This window comes from Aythya ferina, assembly GCF_964211825.1.
Source record: "Aythya ferina genome assembly, chromosome: 23".
Taxonomy (NCBI): Eukaryota; Metazoa; Chordata; class Aves; order Anseriformes; family Anatidae; genus Aythya; species Aythya ferina.
In genome coordinates, this window is record NC_140321.1 from 7258663 (window position 1) to 7277588 (window position 18926).

The following is an 18926-nucleotide window of genomic DNA, read 5'->3' on the forward strand; positions in this document are numbered from 1 at the left end:
ATCCCATCCCAGTCCCCATCCCATCCCAGTCCCCAATCCTATCCCATCCCAGACCCCAATCCCAATCCCATCCTATCCCAGTCCCCTTCCCCATCCCATCCCAGTCCCAATCCCAATCCCAATCCCGCCCCGCCCGGCGCAGCGGTGCCCGCCCGGCGTTGCCATGGCAGCGGCCCCGGCTTCATTTCCTGCGTCCCGCGGGGCGCGCAGCCGGATCCACCTGCTCCTTCCGACCCTCGCGGGGTCATCGTCAGGTCGCCAGAATAAATGAACGCGAGCACTAATGATGTGTTTGCTGGCTGTTTATGCTCTCTGTGTGTCAGGGGCACTCACATTTAGAGAGCTCATTATGGCTGCAATTAGACTGCACCATTGCTAGATATTTAACTCCTTTTTCTTTTAAATTAGCATTTTAATAACGTGCTTTGAGCAGGGGAAACAAAATGACCATTTTTCACGGACAAACTTCCTAGCTGTAGGTGCAACTTTAATGGCAAAGTTGCAAGGGAGGTAAAATAAGCTGAGGCCTGTTCCCCTCTACCTATTCCTTCCCCTCTCCTCCTCCTCCTCCCCGCCACGAGGAGGGGGGATTTTTATTTGCTTTATCGCACACTCCATTTCCTAAATTTGTTCTGCAGCCAATTATTTTCGCCTTTAAAGTCCTGAACACTCACGCCTGATGAAAATTAGCAGCCATCTGAGTTAAACTCTGCCTGTGACCTGTGAAGAGGGCTCGAAAGAACTGCGGCCATGCGTGTGCACGCGCGTGTGTGAGGAGCCGCCGGCTCCCCACTGCCCAGGCTGCGAGGGGTGCCGGGGGCACGGGGGGGAGCCGTGTGGGGCAGCTACGGGATGGGTTTTATCCCAATCCCTCGCACAGGACCCCCTGCCCGCCTCCCTCCGAAGGTCACTGCAGTCAGCCCCCCCGGCAGAGCGGGGCCATGCGCAACCCGTGCCGGGCGGGGGGCCGGGGGCTGGCAGCGGGGCCAGGGCCCGGGGAGCGGCACCGGGAGCTCACCAGGGCCTGGCAGAGGGCTCGTCGGGTTCTCCTGTGCCAAGTGCAGAGCCTGACCCTGGCCAGCACAGAAGTCTCGGCTTCATCCCCCACCAGCACGCTGCTGATGGGTAACGCAAGCCCCCGAACCGGGCATCCCTCCCCAGGAGTGGCGGCGGGGCCTGGGGAGGGGCACGGGGCCGGGACCCCCGCGGAGGGGTGGGCGCTGCTGTGAGGCCGCCAGGGCCGGGACAGGGGTCACCGGGAGCCCGGCCCCAGGTCCTGCCACAACCGCACAGGTCAGGAGCTGGAGGCCAGGAGCCGGGCCCGGCAGCACCCCCAGGGCCCCACGCAGCCACAGCCGAGGCGACGCTCCCAGGTCTGCGGAGAGCTCAGCAGGGAAGGGAGAGGAGGGAGAGGAGGGAGAGAAACTCGCAGCCCTTGCGAGAAGGATGCTTTAAACGTTCTGCATGCGCTCGGCTGTACCTTAGACACCGCCGCTTCATAAATACAATACGGATAGCACAGGCTATAATTTGGTGATAGCTACCCCAGGACATATCTAGATACACTTCTGTTATTTTAATTAAATACTGCATTATGGTTTGTGACAACTTCATCGCTATAGCGTAAATGAATTTGGAATTAAAGTCTTACTTAGGCATTCCACTACTTCTACCCCCTCCCCTCCATCCCTCAGTGTTACAAAGCAAAAGGCTATAAAATCAAGATGTTTGTTCATTTACAGATGGAGCAGCTTGGGAAAAAAAAAAAAAAAAAAGGGAGAAAAGGAGAGGCAGCGCGGAAGCGAGCACGAAACACTCGTGGCTTGTGAGCATCCTCGGGTGGAGGAGAGCACGTCTCTGGCTGCAAATGGGAGATGCTGCACATTAATTGTGTGCGCTCCCCTTATCTTCCGAACCGGGCTCCTCGGCACAACTGATCCCCAGCTGTGGGATTTCTGGGCACGGCGCTTTTGTTAGCAGTTAATAGCCCGGTTTTAATTTTTAACTATTGATTTGTGACTGCTCCATAGAGGAAGAAGCGCTGGAAGTTTCAGACATTGGGGGTTTGGTCCCGGGGAAGGGCACGGCGCCGCCTTTCTGGGGCACGCGCCGCAGCCTGAGACAGAGTTATGGCAAAGGAAACTTTTGTTTTATGCCCAGGACCGGGAGCTTCAGTTCCATCCATCTCTTAACTCGTCTCTAATGAAACTAGACCGTACGTGACATTTTGCAATATAACTGCTTTAAATGTTACCACATCAATTGGTTTAAATGTTACCCGCGCCTCATGAACCGGGAGATGGTTTTATAATTATCTCCGTCTCTCTCTAACGAACAAAGATTTCTACTGTCTGCTGGTATTTCACATTAGCAAAGGAAACAAGGATGCGTACTTGAAACACAGGCGCTCAACAGGCTAAAATATTAAAAAAATACGCAAGGAAGTTGTGACGACGGCCGAGGTGTTGGCTTGTCACATTTTGGCAAATCTGTGCCAATTTTGAAGCCTCCGTGATCTGTTTTGCCTGGGTGCCAGCTACTGCAGATTAACCACTCTCCAGACAAAAAGGACTCCGATCCGTCTCTCTGCACACATTTGTGTGTATGTATGCAGTATATAACACGTAAATCTCTAACCCGACTGCAGCCTGAGAAAGTTATGGCCAGGGAGGGACGGGTTTACCAACGACACCCCACTTCAGTGTCTCCCGGCTCCGCAACCCCAAGTGAAATTTCCACTTCCATTTACGAAGCAACCTGGGAAATCACCAGGCATTTGTTACACTGGAAACAAAAGCGCTTTTTTGCCACCCATTCGAAGCAGGGCACCGCCGCAAATGTCACCCCCGCACCTCCCCGGCAGCTTAGCGAGGGGCTCGTTACTAAATCTCTGTCTCATAAAGGCAGAGTTGACTCTGGAGGAGCTGCTGGTTATAACGGTGGCTTTGGAAAATGGAAGCATTGTCACACTTAAAGACACAAATTTCCCCCGTAATATATTCGAATGGAAACCTCTGAATCCAATACTACATGGGCATATCTAATAAATTCACAATATTTCAGCCTCAACAGCCTACAACGGTTAGTTTTAAAGATTTATGTGGTAAAAAATTACTCGGTGATGAATATAGTTTATTCTGCGCAGTATTGGAGGGTATAAGGAATTAAACTACCGTCTTTAGCAGTGAATTTATTATTACCTCTGTCAGAGACGAAGCCTTTAACCGCATTTATTATGAATTTCAGGGCAAAATAAATGCCGGGGGCCGCCCGAAGCCCCCACGCCGAAGCGGGACCAGGTGCCGGCACCGGCAGCGGCCGCGGGGCGCGGGCCTGGGGGGGGTGCTCCGGGCCCCGGGGGGGGCGGGGGGGCTCCGAGCCCCGCGCTGCGCCCCGGCGGCCCCGGCCCCCTTTTGTCCTCGCCTGCGCCGGGCGTCCCCTCATTTATACAAATTACCTGGGAGGAATGAGGCTGCCAGGGGCTCGTTCTGGGCGATTGGCTCCCGCCGGGGGGGCGCGGGGCCGGCCGCCGCGCGATGGCCTCGCTCCGGTGTGACCGGCGGGTGACCGCTGACTTCCCGCTGACCCCGGCCGCCCGCCCCGTGCCCCCCGCCGCCGGCCTCCCCCCGGTCCCCCCTCCCCGCTCCCCGCCGGCCGTTCGGGGCCGTGCCGTGCCGCTAGGTGTCAGCACCCGCCCGCGCTCGGGGCCGGCCGCCGGGAGCCGCCGGGACCCGCGGGGCGTCGGGGCTCGGCTCGCGGCGAGCGGGAGGCGGCGCTGCGGCACGGCCGGTACCGGGCACGGGGCCGCGGAGGGGCCGCCACGCCAGCCCCTCGACGGGACCGCGGCACCCCCGGCCCCGGCCACCCGGGGGCCCCGCAGGCGGCCGCAGCCCCGGGGCAGCCCCAGGGCCCGGCGAGGCGCTGCGGGGGCATCACCGGAGCTGCCCCGGGGGCCCCGCTCCGTGCCGCCGCCGGCCCGCGGCACCGCACCCGGCTCCCTCCTCCTGCGGGTCCGTGCTGCGGGCAGCCGCTGCCCCGGGGCGCAGCCGCGCTCCCCGCTCGCCCCTCACCCTGCAGCGGGGCCCAGGAAAAGCCCTCGACGGCCGCGGGCCCCCGACCCCCAGCCAAGGCCTCCCGGACGCTGGCACGGGCGGCCAGGTGAGGGACGGAGGCTGGGGGGACGCGGCAGCGAAGGGACCGCTGCAAGGAGGCACCTCGGGGACAAACCCGCCCTGTCCCCGGGCTGGGGCGCGCGCCCCCTCCGTGGCGGCCTCTCCCACCCACCCCGTGCCCGCAGCCCCCTCTCCAGTGCTCTGGGCTGCTGCCAGCTACTGATGTCCACTAACCCCCAAATCACTTTTCCCCGCTGTTGATGCTCGAAATGTCAGACAGGACCCGAGCAGCAGCCGGCATGTGTTTCAAACACACCAGATGGATTTTTATATTAGCTACTATTTCATGTTCAGACAGAGCGACCGCACCGCTAAAACTGCAGCCTCGATGCTGCCGAGTTTGCTTCTGTGAGATTAATTCTGCGAAATTAATTGGGACAAGATTGAAAAGGAAATTAAAATGCAGCTGAGTGAACAGGCTTTTCAAACACCTTTCCCCTCCGCTCGCCTCCCTCCTCTCCCCCCTTCGCCCTGTGCTGCCTCAATTCTGCTGCGGCCGTGAGCATCCGTCGCGCAAAGTAATTTACGGGGGAAAAGCTCCCAGGACCGATCGGTTACGTGTGAGGAAGCCAGCACAAGAGTCGCAATCTGGAGCCACTGAAGAGAGCAAAAACCCTGCCGTGACTCCAAGCTGTGTCCCCGAGCTGGCGGGGCAGCGCCGTGCTGCTCTTCCCACGCACCCGGACGGGATCTGCTGAATCCGCTCGGCCGCCGGCAGGACAGGCTGGGGGGAGCCGGGGCTGCGGCCAACGGGGGTCACCCCGGGGACGTCCGTCAGCTGTTCCTGGCAAACCCCCCCCCGGATAAACGAGGTGACAAGCCCAGGCTTTGGGTTCAGGCCCGGAGCACGTCAGCCTCGTCTCGCTGCTGTAAAGCAGCGGGGGGCAGAGTTGGTAAATGCCGCTGTAAAGTGCTTTGAGATCCACAGATGGGAAATTCTCAGCCTTCCAGAAAGACACAGTGACACCAAGAATAAAAGCCGCTCTCTGCTGATGCCAAAGATGCAGCTGCCTTCACGGGGATGCACAGGAGCTGGCTTCAAACCCACCCCTAAATGTCAGCTGGGCCGTGCCGTGCTCGGTGCCGTGCGAACCCGTGGGGAGGCGGACGAGCAGCCGGCGGTTGGCCCCCACCGGGCTCGGGGCTGCTGCGGCACCAGCGGTGCCCGGCTCGCGGCCCGCCGGGGGAGCTGCAGGCTGCAGTCCCGGCCCCGCCACGGCGCAGACGTGCCCGGCAGGACACTGGGAGCCCGTGCCAAGGGTCCAGCCTCAAGGGCTCAGAGAAGGCCTCCAAGAGGAGGCCTGACGCTGCTGCCTCCACTCCCCTGCCCATTGCTGCAGCAGCTGGTCACCTATTTCTACCACGGTGACATCCTGTGCCTACCACCAGGAGGCAAAATTAAATCCTGTTCTTTTTCTCAGCTGTAAAACACGGTGTTGGTCTTAGCAAGCCTCAGACTCTTCATCCCCAAGGATCTGTAACCCACCGCTGCATGTGCTGCCCTTCCCTGCTTCGGGTTTGCTCAGCCTCCCCCAGGCAGGTGCCCACCGTGGGCAGCTGGGGCACGACAGCCCCCTGTAAGCCAGCAAACTGCAGCGTGCCCCCATCTCTGCCACCCCATGGAGGATGCTCAGCGCGTGGGTGATGCTCAGCACTGAGACGTGGCTGCCAAACCTCCCTGGAGAGGGGGCTGGAGCCAGGGACACAGCGCAGGAAGCCAAAGGCACCTGCTGTGCTGGCACCTCGGCTGAGGGATGCTCTGCGCAGGGCTGATGGCGTTGTTCCTCCCTCCTTGCTGCCAGAGCTGCACTGAGCGTGCAGTCGGGTTGTGTGGTGCACTGCAAAACCACCCGCGTAACGCAGCCCCCCCCAGTGCATCACTGTGCCCGTGCCAGATCAGGGTGAGAAGCGAAATGCCTCCCACAAAGTGCCCCCGGTCCCGCTCACCGCTGCCAGCCGGGGCCACCGCAATCAGGTGGGGGGCGGCTTGGAGCCAGGGCAGGGCCCTGCGGGGACGAGTGGGGCTGGCAGGGTCACAGGCACCGATGGCTGCCGGTGGCCCTGCTCTCACCCCTGCGGACCTGCTAGTGCAAACAGGTAATTTATTCACCTGCGTGCGCCTGCCGAAGAGAGCCCTGGTCATACTCGGCTGAGCAACTCAATTACCCCTGTAATACCTGAGCAACAGCACGCACAGACTCCATTACTGTGAAAAAAATCTTGCTTTGGGGCATTTCAAGTGCCACATGTGAATGCAGGAGGCACGGACAGGAGCGGCACTGACTGCTGCAGGCAAAACCAGGGTGACAACAGGGACACGAGCTGGCTGCTCCCTTGGCTGTGGGAAGGGGAAGGCACAGAGCGGGGAGCAGGATGCTGGGGTCCCAAGTGGGAGCTGGACCCTGGCATCCCGCTGCCCCTTCCACTACTTGAACATAACCCTGCACCTCGATTTTCTCTGTTCACCGACCTCCCCAGCTCTCAGGAGCTTGTGTCTGAGCCGCAGCCCCACAGTGGCAAGTGTGGGGGTCCTGGCGGGGCCCTACCTTGCTCAGGATGTAGATGAGGTCACCACGGTGGAAGGAGAGCTCGTTGGGGTGCTCACCGCTGCAGTCCCACAGGCCTTGGTAGTAATTGGCGTAATCTCGCTGGGGGCCTCCTGGGAAGCAAAGCGGAAAGGTGAGGGAGATTACATGGGGAAATACTGGGGTCATGGTGTGAGGTGTCTGGAGAAAGGGGCTGCAGCCGGTTGGTATTTGGGGGAAGACAAGAAAACGTTGGTGTTATTTTGCGTTTCAGCTGAAAAGTAAAGGCCTGAAAATACCACAAGAAAAAATGGCTGGTCAATAAATAAATGCAGAAACACGATGAGTAAAAACGTGCGAGCACACTGACACGTGCTTCAGCTTCAGGAGACCCGAACTAAAGCTGCTGGCTACAAACCACAGGTGGGCCAAGCCATCCGAGTCCCTCACCTCCTCCCCGGGCCCTCTCCAAGCTGTGCCCATGCCCTGGGGGGGGGCACATGGCACCAGCCGGGCAGCGACCCCCCAGTGACGGCTGCTTATTGGCCATGCCAGAGGCATGGAAGAGGAATACCACTAATTAGCATCGGTATTTGCACGGGGCCTCTGGGAGGGTGCTGCGGGGGAAGGTGACAGCCAAGTTTGTTTATTCATTAAAGAAGCCATGCAGGGGATTTCGGCCGATTGAGCAGGGCCCACTCAGCAATCAAACGGCACTGACTTCTCAGCCAGGACTGCCCGGAGCAGGAACAGGGATGGGAGGAGGGCAGGGAGCAAAATCTGCCTCAATCCCTCGCTCCCGGGCAGTCAGAGGAGGTCCCAGAGTGCCAGGCGCGATGCAGCCTGAGGGTGGGGAAGGCTGCGCCTCCGCTCCTGCCCTCAGCCGGGGAGCTGTGACCACAGGCTGTGCTGCAGAAAGGAAGGGAACACGTCAGCCAGCAAACTCAATTTTTTCCTCCTTTTAGGGGGAGGCAAATGGTTTGTTTGCTGGAAGCCGAGGGTTTGGGATGATGAAACCGCCAGCAAACTCTGTGCCAAGGCTGGGGACTGCCCTCAGCAAAATGTGTGCGTGGGTTTTATGGAAAGTGTCACAGCAGCATTTCCAGACCAAAACATTGCCATATTTGCCATTTCCCATCCAAAACTGGCCCAGAGACCATGGAAAGTGGGTCCCCATGGGGCTGAGAGCATCCTGCTGCACAGTGGGACCAGGCGGCTGATGCCGTGCGCTCCAAGAGCCCCGCGGCTGACGGAGATGCTGCTCCGTCCATTTTGCAGGCTGGGGACACAACTCGTCCCAGCATTCCCAAACCATCACAAAACCACCCAAAAAACAGATTCGCAGCTTTCAAGCACGCAAAACAACCATTAAAACATGCACCTGGACCAAAGGTTTCGGTCAGGAGACTGTTCTGGTGGTGCAGCACCAAACTGAGGGTGACTCCCGATGTCACGACAGGACACCGCTGCGATGATGCCCCCAGGGACAATTAAACCCAACAAAACCACATTCTGCAGGGAGAGAGTCGAGCACCAGGGCTGTACCAACGGACTGCGCTGCTCTACCATGCGACTGAACCAAGCCCAGAAAGCATAAATAGAAAATATCGAGCACATGTTGGAGGAAATGTTTCTAATATGGTATAAGGGACTGAGTGATAAGGGTGCATCTGGAGTACTGTGCCCGGATTTGATCACCTAAATATGAAAAAGGACATTACAGAGATGGATAATGGTACAGCAGGGAGCAACTGGAATGACTCAGGGACTTGGGGAACTTAAATAGAAAGGCTGGGAAAAAAAAAAAAGAAGTAGGTCTGCATCCTTTGGAAAGTATTAAAGGGGGAGCACGCAGTGGTGAGGAAAAGATTGTGAAGGGAATAGAAGGAGTAGGAGCTGCTGAGTTATTTAAGCTTGTACAAAGTGCAGGAACCAGAGGTTATGAACTGCAGGCAAAGGAAATATCAGGGTGTGCAGGCACGGAGCAAGAGGACAAAGCAAGCAGCAGTTCTGGTAGCAGCCAGTAAATTGTGTAACCACCAGGAAAGGTTATTGCAGGAGGATGTGAGGACAACAGCGGGATGCAGAGAACAACCCAGCAGGGGGGAACGGTGCCTGGCACCGACCTGCTGGGTCCCCCCTGAGCCACGGTCACCTGCTGAGGACCGGAGAGGGAGGGAGGGATGCACAGCACCAAAATGGGAGGGCTGGACTCCGGGGGAAGGCTGCTCAGGGGCTAACTAAAAACCCTGTAATGCTACGGAGCATTACGGTTAGCTGGCAAAGGGCTTCACACACTGCCATCCCCCCGTCAGCCTGCGCTCCTGTCACAGAGTTATGCTCTGTGTCACTGACGTGCTGGGAGGGGAAGGGGTTCTGGGTTAACACAGAAAATCTTCCTACAAGAGGTCTCTGGAGATGAAGGGGCCCGTTCCCCTCCCCAGCACTGCCCAGGGCCACCTTACCCTTACGCAGGGCGGATGCTGCGGGGATGCTGAAAGCAGCTTGTCTCAGCTTCCCACCCTGCATTTGCTTTTCCTGCTTTTTATAGGGATGAGAAGAACTTGGAGGCATCTTGCCACCCTGTCAGCAAGGAGTGGAGAAAAGAGAAGGTGCTGGTAGCAGAGATTCCACGGAAGCTGTGCCCAGGATCCTGGACGTGCAACTCCCCGAGTACAAAGGGAGAAAACTTCCCCACCAGCAGAAAGCTTTGTGCTCCCAGAAGTTTATTTTTCCCACAACATCGGCTGGTTGGATGGAAGGCCTCATCCCTCCCACCAATGCTACCTTCAAAAGGTCAAAATTAATTGCATCAGCTGAAGATGCCTCGCACTGAGAGCACAGCCAGGCTCTGCGTTTAATCCCTAGCCACAGTTTCATAAGCAAGATGTTTGTGCAAGCTGTTGAAAATATCTTGCTAAAATTAAGACCATTCGCAGAACAGGGATCCTGGCTCCTGTTTCAGCACTTGAAGATAAGGCCAGGCAAGGGAGAACATCGCTCTGCAACCTCCTCTTGGGACGGTGGACGTCCCAGGTGCCCTGGCTAGATACGTGAACCTGCACCCAGGGCAGAGACGTGATTTCAGTGTGACTGATTTACACTGATGTAAGTGGGACGAGAGCCTGCTCCCACATTTATGGGCCTTGGGGTCATTAAGAAAACCAGCCAAACGTGACAACTGCCTCATTTTCTTCTGCAGCCCGGGCAGCCCAAGGCAGGGCCGTGGGGGAGGCGCTCTGCCCCCGTCCCTTTGCTTTGGGCTCGTTGTTTCAGAAGCCTGTTGATGCTGAAACCTGGTGACAGCCGTCGGCAGCTCAGCGGTTTTCGCTGCTGTGCTTGTGCTCGGTGAAACCTCCCGCCACGCTCAGTGCAGGGACTGCGTAAGGAGGCAGGCTCCCGGCCTTCTGTTATTTCTCTGTGGATAGGATGCGTGCTGTTTGCATGTGGCTGGTAAGGTTGTGCTGCAGAAGCAGCCCCGCAGCCTGTCCAGCACAGAAGGCAGGGGTTAAGCAGCTGAGCAGAGCGAATGGGTGTCTTGGCTGCAGCAGCCTGCAGCTCTCCGCGGGATTTCCAGGGCTGCTCCAGCCTCGTGGCATCCTTGTGGTTCTTAGAAATTAGAAACAATAGTTTTCCATTAGCCAAATGCTCATCTGGCACTTTGGCCGCCTGATATAATTAAGAAATAGCCCCCCCCTCCCTCCCTGCAGCCCGGCGCGCTGCTCAAGGACTCCTGTCATCTCTTGCTCACCCTTTGTCCGGTTGGACTGAAACACAAATTACCGAGGCAAGAGGCACGAGGGCTGGGGTTCCTGGCACTGCGATAACCTTTCCCTCTTGAAACGCAGCCCAGCATTTCAGAGGCAAGAATCTAACATATTATTTAGCATAAAAACAGACACAGGACTTAAAGCAATCATGACAACACTAATAACTAAAGCAGTTATAACAATTAACAAAAATTACAACTGCCAGAAAGATGCTAATGAGTATGAGCAGGGCATTAAAATGCCTGGCAGGACTGTGACAGGCGAAAGCCAACATCCCCAGGGTGGCCTTGGGGTGCTGGCTCCCCACGACACCTCTGGCACCGGGGGGCCGCGGAGCTGCGCTCTGCTCCTGCGAGCCTCCAGCCCCATCCAGGGGGCGCGGGGGCTGCTTCTCTGCCCGTGGATGTTTGGATGTTTAAACACTGGGAACACTCGTGGAAGGCAAAGAAAAATGCGTGTGTGTGTGTGCGTGTCCCAGCTCCTTCTGCTTTCCTTAGCCCGTGCCGAGGAGTCTCCAGGGATGACTGTGCAGCCCCGCGTGACGACCACGGTATGGTTTGTAAGGATCAGGATGTCTTTTTTCCGAGCTCTGGGCGCTCGTACCTGCTGTAGCTGCCACATGCTCCAGTGGCCAAATAAGTCATCATGTGGGGAGGGCTCGGGTGGGAAACAAGCACTGCGAGACCACGAGGGGTGGAGAAATGCTGACTTGCCCTGGTGCTGGGGACAGCTGGGACTCCACCCTGCGGGCCCAGTGCCACCAATGTTTCGGTGCCCTCCTGGGGGCACTACCCAAGGCACGTCCAAGGTGTTTGATGCTGCCTGAGGGGAAGTGTCCATCAGGCTAACCAGAACCGTCAGGGGAGTCGGGCACAGGGGCTGTGGGACAGACAGCCACAGTCTGGGGGAGCAACCAGCTGAGCAATGCTTGGGGCACTCGTGCGCCTGTGTGCATGCGTTCAGGGGAGCACAACCCCACGATTTAGGCACCTGCCACCCGCAGTGGCCACCACTGAGCCCCTCCGGCCTCCACCACCCAACACCCAGGACTCCTGCCTTGTCCCCCTGGGTCCCCAGCCAGGTGGGCACCCCCCATTCAAGCGTGTCCCCTTTGAGCTCTCCTGGCCAGGCCGAGTTCCCTGGGGTGCAGGAGGCAGCAGGAATCCCCCGGCCAGCCCAGCCCCGGCTGCTTGGACACCAGCGCTGCTTTCCTGCGCCGGGGCGGAAGCAGAGATGGAAAAGCGAAGCAGGTGGGACTGGGGAGGAAACAGACCTTCCGCTCCTGTCCCACAGTGCGGGTCCTTAAGGAAAAAGCAGGGGCGGGGGCCCTGGCAAGCACGGGGAGGCTCCTGGGCCGCCCGCTCCGTGCGGCTGGGCAGGCGGCCCTGGTTCCTGGGGTGGTGGCGGTGTCCGGCCGGCTTCCCGCGCCCGGAGCCCTCCCTGTGGCGGCTTCCTCTGGGCCACCGGCCCTGACTCACGTCCTGCTCAGCCTCCTGTTGTTCCTGCCCTGGCTCCTCTCCCCGGCCCCTCGGCTGTGCCCTCGTCCATCAGTGCCTGCACCCTGGATCCCTCGACCGCCACCACCCCTGGGTCCCCTGGGGTGGCCAACACGGGGCGGGCTCTCACCATTTCTCTGTCCGCTCCCGGCATCCTCGCTGTCCTCTGGGATGGAGGGCTCCTTCTCTGGGGGGGAAACAGAGCAGAGAAGCCAGTGAAAAGGCTGTGAGCGTTACTGCGTGAGACATAATGGTGCCAGGCCATCACTAGTGCTGCACTAAACCCGCAGGCAGGAGCGGGCTTGGGCTGTGAGAGCATCCGACTGTCAGAATAATAAATTCCCGGCTTAATTGTGAAGAGTGGAAGGGAGGAAGTCACAGATAATATTTTAAAACATGCTGCATAAAAATATAAATTGTTGTTAACACTGGTAAAAACAAATCACTTATTATAGCCTCATAAATTTATGTAGCACTTTGCCAAGTGCCCTATAGGAAGAGATGCTTCCTGTGCAGAACTTGCAGCCTCGGGAAAACAAGACGCTGAGGAGAAATGCCAGGACAGAAACACACGGAAGGATTGTGGACAGAATCAGAAATTACAGAGGAGAAGGGACCCCGGGCAGCAAAGAGCAGAGACTGACACAGCTGTGCGAGATTAGGAAAGAGAGCCCAAGAAAATACTAAGAAATGATAGCATGGAAAAGTTTGTGTGAGCAAGGACAGGGAGGCTGCAGGTCACGGGGAAGCCATGGGAAAACGGCCGGTTACTGCCAGCAGCGAGGACCTGTGCGCAGGTTTAAAGGAGAATTAACACCAGGACACAACAACCCCAGCCCGAGCTGGGCTCTGCTTGAGTCGGGTGCGCAGCGCCCATGGCCCAGGCCTCCTCCTGCAACCACGATGCCAAGGCTGGGGCCGGCCACAGGGCCGGGGCTCGCTCACCGTGGGGCAGAGCCGCCGGGAGCCCCCGGGTGGCCTTCTGCTGATCCCCTGCAAGGCGACCACGAGGCAACGGGCCAAGTGGCAGCAGGAGAAGTGGCAGCGGGCCAAGTGCTGCCGCTGGGCACTTGCTGAGGGCACGGCCCCGGCCCTGCCCCAGCCGTCTCCCCCGCCCGGCCCTGATCAATGCAAACCAGGTCAGGCCTCCGCTGTGAATTACAAATTGGATCCCGAGTTGGAGGGTCACTGTGACTGCTCCCCCATTAGACGGGAAGCGGCACCAAAGATCTTTTCTAAATAAATCAGACTTTATTGTAAAACTCGGCCACTGACGAGACAGAACCTCATTAGCATTGATTTTAAAATAAATTATTGAAAGTGGCTTTTGCCTGCTCTTTGCATTTGTAAAAGAGAATGTAAATGCATCTGCAGCAGCGCTCTGCCTCCATCATTCCCATGCATGCTCCCCGAAGCCCCGCATCTGGATTCCTTTGTACTTTAACCAAGGGCCCCCAGCCCCTGATCCAGTCTTGGCACGAACTGGGGGTCAGTCACACCCAGTCCCATGCCAGGCCACGGAGACCCCAAAGCCACCCCGAGGTGGGGCAAACCAGCAGCCCCCAGGGGATGGGGCCACGTCCCCCAGTGTGCGATGGGATCTGCGGTCACAGCGCGCCCACACCGCTCCTGGGCACGTGCGTGGCTCAGCCGAGCACCCGCGGCCACCCCAGCTCCTGGCCGTGCTCCTCACACGCCTCTGGCTTGTGGCCGTGCTGCTTCCTGCAGGCTCCGCTCCCATCCCCGGAGCTGGGCTGTCCTCAGGAAACCTCCTCCCAGACCCCTGTGCCCCCGTTTCCCCTCCTTTAGGAAGCCCCTGCCCTGCTGACGATTTGCGCTGTGCCTCTTGCAAAAGGTGCTCGGAGGAACCGGTTTAACGCTCCCCTCCACATGGCTGCCCTTCTGCCTGTTGCTGCCAGGTGCTCTTCTGAATCATCTGGAAGCAAAGCCCTGCCCCACCAGGGCCCGGGCCAGATACCTCGGTCACCATCAGAATTTTATAGTGACGAATTAGAGGGAAATGCTGAAAAATGCGCCCCCTGGGGCCTGTGCTTCTGCCCCCATGCTGCCTCCTTGTGCAGAGCATCACGGCCCCAGCCCCACCGCCCCTGGGAAGATGCCTTTACCGTTACCAGGGCAGCACAATCCTGCAGCCCCCCCTTGGCACCCCCACTGGGGTCCAGGGCCCCCCTGCAGACCCCAGCCCCAGCCCTGGGCACGGCCAGGGAGCCGGTGGGCCGCGTGCCCCACTGCTGCCCTGGAGCAGCCTGGGCGTTGGGCAGATTCTCAGAGGAGCTGTGTTTTAATGTAGCAATTTGATTCAATTTTCCACTCTATAAAATTACCCATCACTGCTCGTTGCTTCCTAACAGACACCTTCACTCTTAATTTAACAATCCTATCGAATTCTGCCAGGGAAATTGGAAAAATTTATCACCTGTGAAATTTTATTTTTCCTTGGTTGTATCTGTTTTTGTAAAACTTCATTAACGACGATGACTTGCTGAGGAAATTATCTCTTCATCTCCCCCCCCTTCTTTCTCTCCTCTTTCTCTCTATTTTCACTCGGGACACAAGGGAGGCAGCAGGGCCAGAGGAGACCCCAGCTGGACAGGGATGCCCTCCCACGCTTATGGGGGCCAAGGGTGTGAAGGGTCCCAACGTCCCGCACCCAGGGGAGGGCATTCAGACACGTTTGAAGGCCACAGAGCGTTCCCGCAGCGGATTTGCAGCTTTTGACACACTGCATCTCAGAGCAGGGGCAACGAAAGGGTCTGTCCCTAGGGCAACTCCACACAAGCTCACTCCAGGATCACTCCAGGATCACACGTGGAACAAATCTCACATCTGGTATCTGCCCTGTGGGTGGTGGCAGCAGCGAGGAGCTGGACGCAGCTGCCAAAGCAGCCAGGGACACTGAAAGCCCTTGGCCTGACAGTTTGTCAGCACTTCCCACGCACCCGCCTAGGGACTGCAAGGCAGAGGCTCCCGCTGAGCTCAGGGATCACCGCAGGTGTGCCTGGAGGAAGGAGCAGCTGCTGCCCAAAGAGTTGACGATGTAAACAGAGGTAAGAAGGAAAGATGAGAGATGGACAGAAGCTGAGGCTGTACCCAGCGTTGTGCTGGCAGCCCGGGGCCCTGGAGCCTCAGCTCCGCTCCCGGCAGCTGTCTGGATGCCACTCGGAAACCGCTGAGCAGAGATTTCCTCTGGCAGCAATAGCACGACAAAGATCTTGGGCACCATAAAAATTTCTGGTGCATTTAATATATTTTTTAATCACTATGAATATAAAGTTCTGAAATAAATAAGAAGAAACAAGGATCTATTTTGCATGTCTGAATGCAGACACCAAGGGGCACTGCTCGAGGGGATGGGGTGCAGGGTTGGGCAGTCCCAACCTCAGCAGCGGCAGAACACAGCACGTGTGTCTGAGTAAGGCTCCGGTGCCCTGGGGCATGTCACACTGTGATTTCTGCTGTAAGAAACGTTGCAGACCGTGTCACCCTTTCAGGCTGTTTGGTTCTGTGCCAGGAAGATTGCTTCTGGCTCCTTTAACTGACAGCCACTGCCCTGCTACCTCCAGGCCTCCTGCACTGTTAGGGAACAAGCACTAGTCTTTAATGCAGTTATTTTATCATCACTTGGAAGGCCAGTAATCGCGTTACAGCCATGACTGCATGCCCAGAAGGGAGCATTTTCATCATCTAACTCTGATTTTCCAGGTAACACAGCCCAGAGATTCCACTCTCACCAAACCTAATATTACTGGAGTTGAATGGAGCACAACCTCTAAAAGCTGCCTCACTTGAATTTACAAAGCCCCCACCTCACCAAAACAGAAAGGCACGCTCTCGCAGTCCATCAACCAGTCTGAACAAAGAAACAGGGTAGCATCTCTGAGTTACAGGCTTATTAAACTCAGCAGAGCCTGAGATGTTCATTCCCATCAATGTGTTAGGCCATGCTTTCCTGCCACATTTGCAGGGTTAAAGCTAGGGCATGACTCGAGTTTTAACCTTAGGTGGTTGCATACCTGGAAAAACCTCATAGACGTCATCCTCTTCCATCCCATCATCCGGATTCAGGGTAGTGTTGTGGGATGCTGTGGTCACCGAGTCAGAACTGTCCACGTCATTGTAGAGCTCTTCCTCGTCCTCCTCATCGTACGGGATAGTGAGGGAACTCAAGTCTGCAGGAAGCAGAGAGCAAAAGCACGGTGAAAAAGAGTAAACTTTGCCAAGCAGGTTGCTGGTATTTTCAGTGAGTTGAAATCAAGTAACAAAGCCTGTGCAACGATACTTGGCGCTCACTATGGACTTTGCAGAGGGTGAACCGTCCCCACACTCAGCCCGTGAGCATCTGGTGTGAAGAAAATGGGGTGGAAGCTGAGAGTAGGCTAAAACAAATTAAAAGCCCAAGAAAGGATGGCAAATGCCAGAGAGCCAGCCAAACTCAAGCGCCTCCAGGAACTGAGCCTCACCCCATTCCTGGGTATTTCAGAGAAGGTTGACATCAGCAAGACAAAAAAGAAAGAAAGTGCAATCACAGGGTTTGATACAATGAATTAAACAAAACCGATCTGCAAGAACATGATTTAAAACTGGAAAAGCACCACTCGGTCTGAAATCGTGCAGCTGTCTATGGTTTCTGGAGGGTTTCCGTATACAGGACCGCAGTTTCTTTTCAGTTTTGCTGTTTTTAAACTGGAATGACTCCAGTGGGGCTGGGCCATCCCTCATCAGCCAAGCAGAGAACAGCAGATCTATGGCAGCACGGAGCAATTCCTGTAATTTTCTTGTCCTACTTGGTAGCATTTGCAGCTTTTGAGACATCACAGGACACTGTTCTCTAAAAACAGTCAAAAGTGCTGGAGGTGAAACCAAACACCTATGGGCTCCAAGCAACCACCTCTTTTTAACTGGCTGCTCAAAAGAGCAAAGCCCCAGAACCTCTCTTTTTGCAAAGAGCAGATGCACAGGAGTAACAGGGGTTGGGTTCCACTCCCAGGGCTGGGGAGGGGACTGACTGCACAACTTCACAGCAGAGGAGTAGAAAGGAGGATTCTCGATTCCCTTCTCAGCTCTGTTGTGTCTCCAGCAAGGTCTTGGGGCTGAGCACAAGCCCACATGCTGCTGCAGGGAGCTGCCCAAGGGAAGGGCTGCTGGGATCTGCCCCAGTGAATGTGGCACAGCAGCTCAGGCCAAGCTGCCAGACTCACCCTTCAGGAGGAACTGGATCTGATCCACCCAATCTTCAGCCTCTGCCGGACTTGGGGCTGTGAACTGGAGAGGGATTCACCTGTTACCATGCTGTTTCTTATATGTACAAAGATGTAAAAGATTTCCAGCTAAAATAAGAGATTTAGTTTTTGGATCTGCCATTCTGTACCCTGTGGACTTTGGGAAAACCATCTCACTTCTTTATCTCCCTGTTCCAAACAGGGAAATACAAGCGGAACAAAGCTAGACTATCCCAGAGGAAGGCTGTCAAGCCTAATTCATTAAAAGAATTCAGATGAAAACCACAATCCCTGCTGAATATACTATACTGACTCTGAACAAAGGCTCTAGATCCAAGATCTCCCTGAAGGTCTGGAAGGCTCTCATATACACTTTGTGGATTGGGCCGGGTTTTTCATTATACCAGTTTGTAGGATCCCTGATGGATGCTCAACAAACTGAAGATTTAAATTTAACACGGCTCTGAACTGCTTATTTAAAAACTGGTTTTCCACACCCAATCTTCTGCTGCTTCTAACCCACGTTTTCACTTAACTCTTGTGATTTTCAAGTGCAAAGAGAGCCCAGGGTCACTCTTGTGCCAAGGGAAGGTCCATGTTGAGGGACCAGCTGAGAAGGAGAAGCATCAACACCTTCTGCAGTGCATCTTGGTTTGCTTTACCAGGGACCGAGGTCTGGAGATCCACAGCCTCCCTGACCCTTCAGGTCCAGCCCGTGTCCTGGACCTGGGAGCACGTGCTCCTGTGCCTTGTGGCCAACCAGCACAAAGGCTCCTCTTCTCTTCCCAGTTCCTACCTCATAGGTGCGTTTGCCAGGGCAGATTAATTCAAAACAGCATCTTCTGCGAGAGTCCTTGCGGAGATGGAAAGCCAGCCGGGCACTATATTGCTCGATGGAGAAGGTGCCTTTAGGTTGCTTGCCTGGAAGAAGAGAAATGCGATTACTCTTGAGTCCGGAACTTTTTATCAAACCTGCAGCACTACTGGGTGCGGAAGACGTCTGTTGCCCACATAGGGAGGCCAAAGCACACCATGTGTCAAGGGGAGATGTCAAAGAAAGACTCAATCTAAGCATCTCCTCTGCCCCCAGAAAACCCAAAGAGAACATTATAAGGTCTTCACAAAGACACAGTAAAGAGGATGTCACTGTAAGCCTCGAGAGATTGTGAACAGCCACTGAAAGGTTGCCAGGGTCACAAGGTTGCTTGAGATGAGCTGCTCATAATGAAGCAGAGACCACTGTGTACTTGGGGAAATACGATAGCAACAATTCTTCCACTGGTAAGGAATTAGCGGGCTGGCATACAGAAAGAAATACTTAGCGGGGCCTTTGAGAATTGGCCTATGGATCCTGTGGATGCGCGCTCACGGCCCCTGTCAGCCAGGGTGGAGAGAGGGAACTTCACTGCTGTCATCTGAGGCGCTTTTATTTACCCCAGCTGGATACCCAGCTCATTATTTCCTTATCAATCTTCTTGACTAAGTGTGGGAGTATGACTCAGTGACTCAGCCAGTTCCTCTTAACCTTTTTTTTTTTTTGATTTGCTGATCATCCACAGAAACTTCCAGAGACAAAGGCAAGCCCTATAAAATGATTCCAGACCACCCATAACAGGTTTGCTTTATTCTGTTACCTTCTGGAGACCATTTGGTAGCTGACAACTGCCTGCCTCCCACAGAAACAACAGAATATCAGCTCTTACCTTCAGTGCCTGCCTCTCCT

The 18926-nt window shown here is 56.2% G+C and overlaps 2 protein-coding genes across 5 annotated transcripts in view; both read right to left on the bottom strand.

Moving 5' to 3' along the window:
- Positions 1 to 18926, bottom strand: part of PRR15L (proline rich 15 like) — a 79462-nt gene that overhangs the window by 40600 nt on the left and 19936 nt on the right. The window lies entirely within an intron of this gene.
- The window catches only part of SKAP1 (src kinase associated phosphoprotein 1), a 142902-nt gene that overhangs the window by 5206 nt on the left and 118770 nt on the right, over positions 1 to 18926 (bottom strand). For 2 of the 4 annotated variants that reach the window (XM_084496571.1, XM_084496572.1), the window contains exons 7-11: positions 18000 to 18124; positions 17183 to 17246; positions 15998 to 16153; positions 12094 to 12150; positions 6719 to 6831 (exon numbers count right to left, since the gene is read on the bottom strand). In XM_084496571.1, coding sequence (XP_084352697.1) covers positions 6719 to 6831; positions 12094 to 12150; positions 15998 to 16153; positions 17183 to 17246; positions 18000 to 18124 — 515 coding nt within the window. Of the gene's footprint in view, positions 1 to 6718; positions 6832 to 9639; positions 10307 to 10552; positions 11347 to 12093; positions 12151 to 15997; positions 16154 to 17182; positions 17247 to 17999; positions 18125 to 18926 lie in introns of those variants that run through there. The other 2 variants (XM_084496573.1, XM_084496574.1) reach the window with 2 other exon arrangements.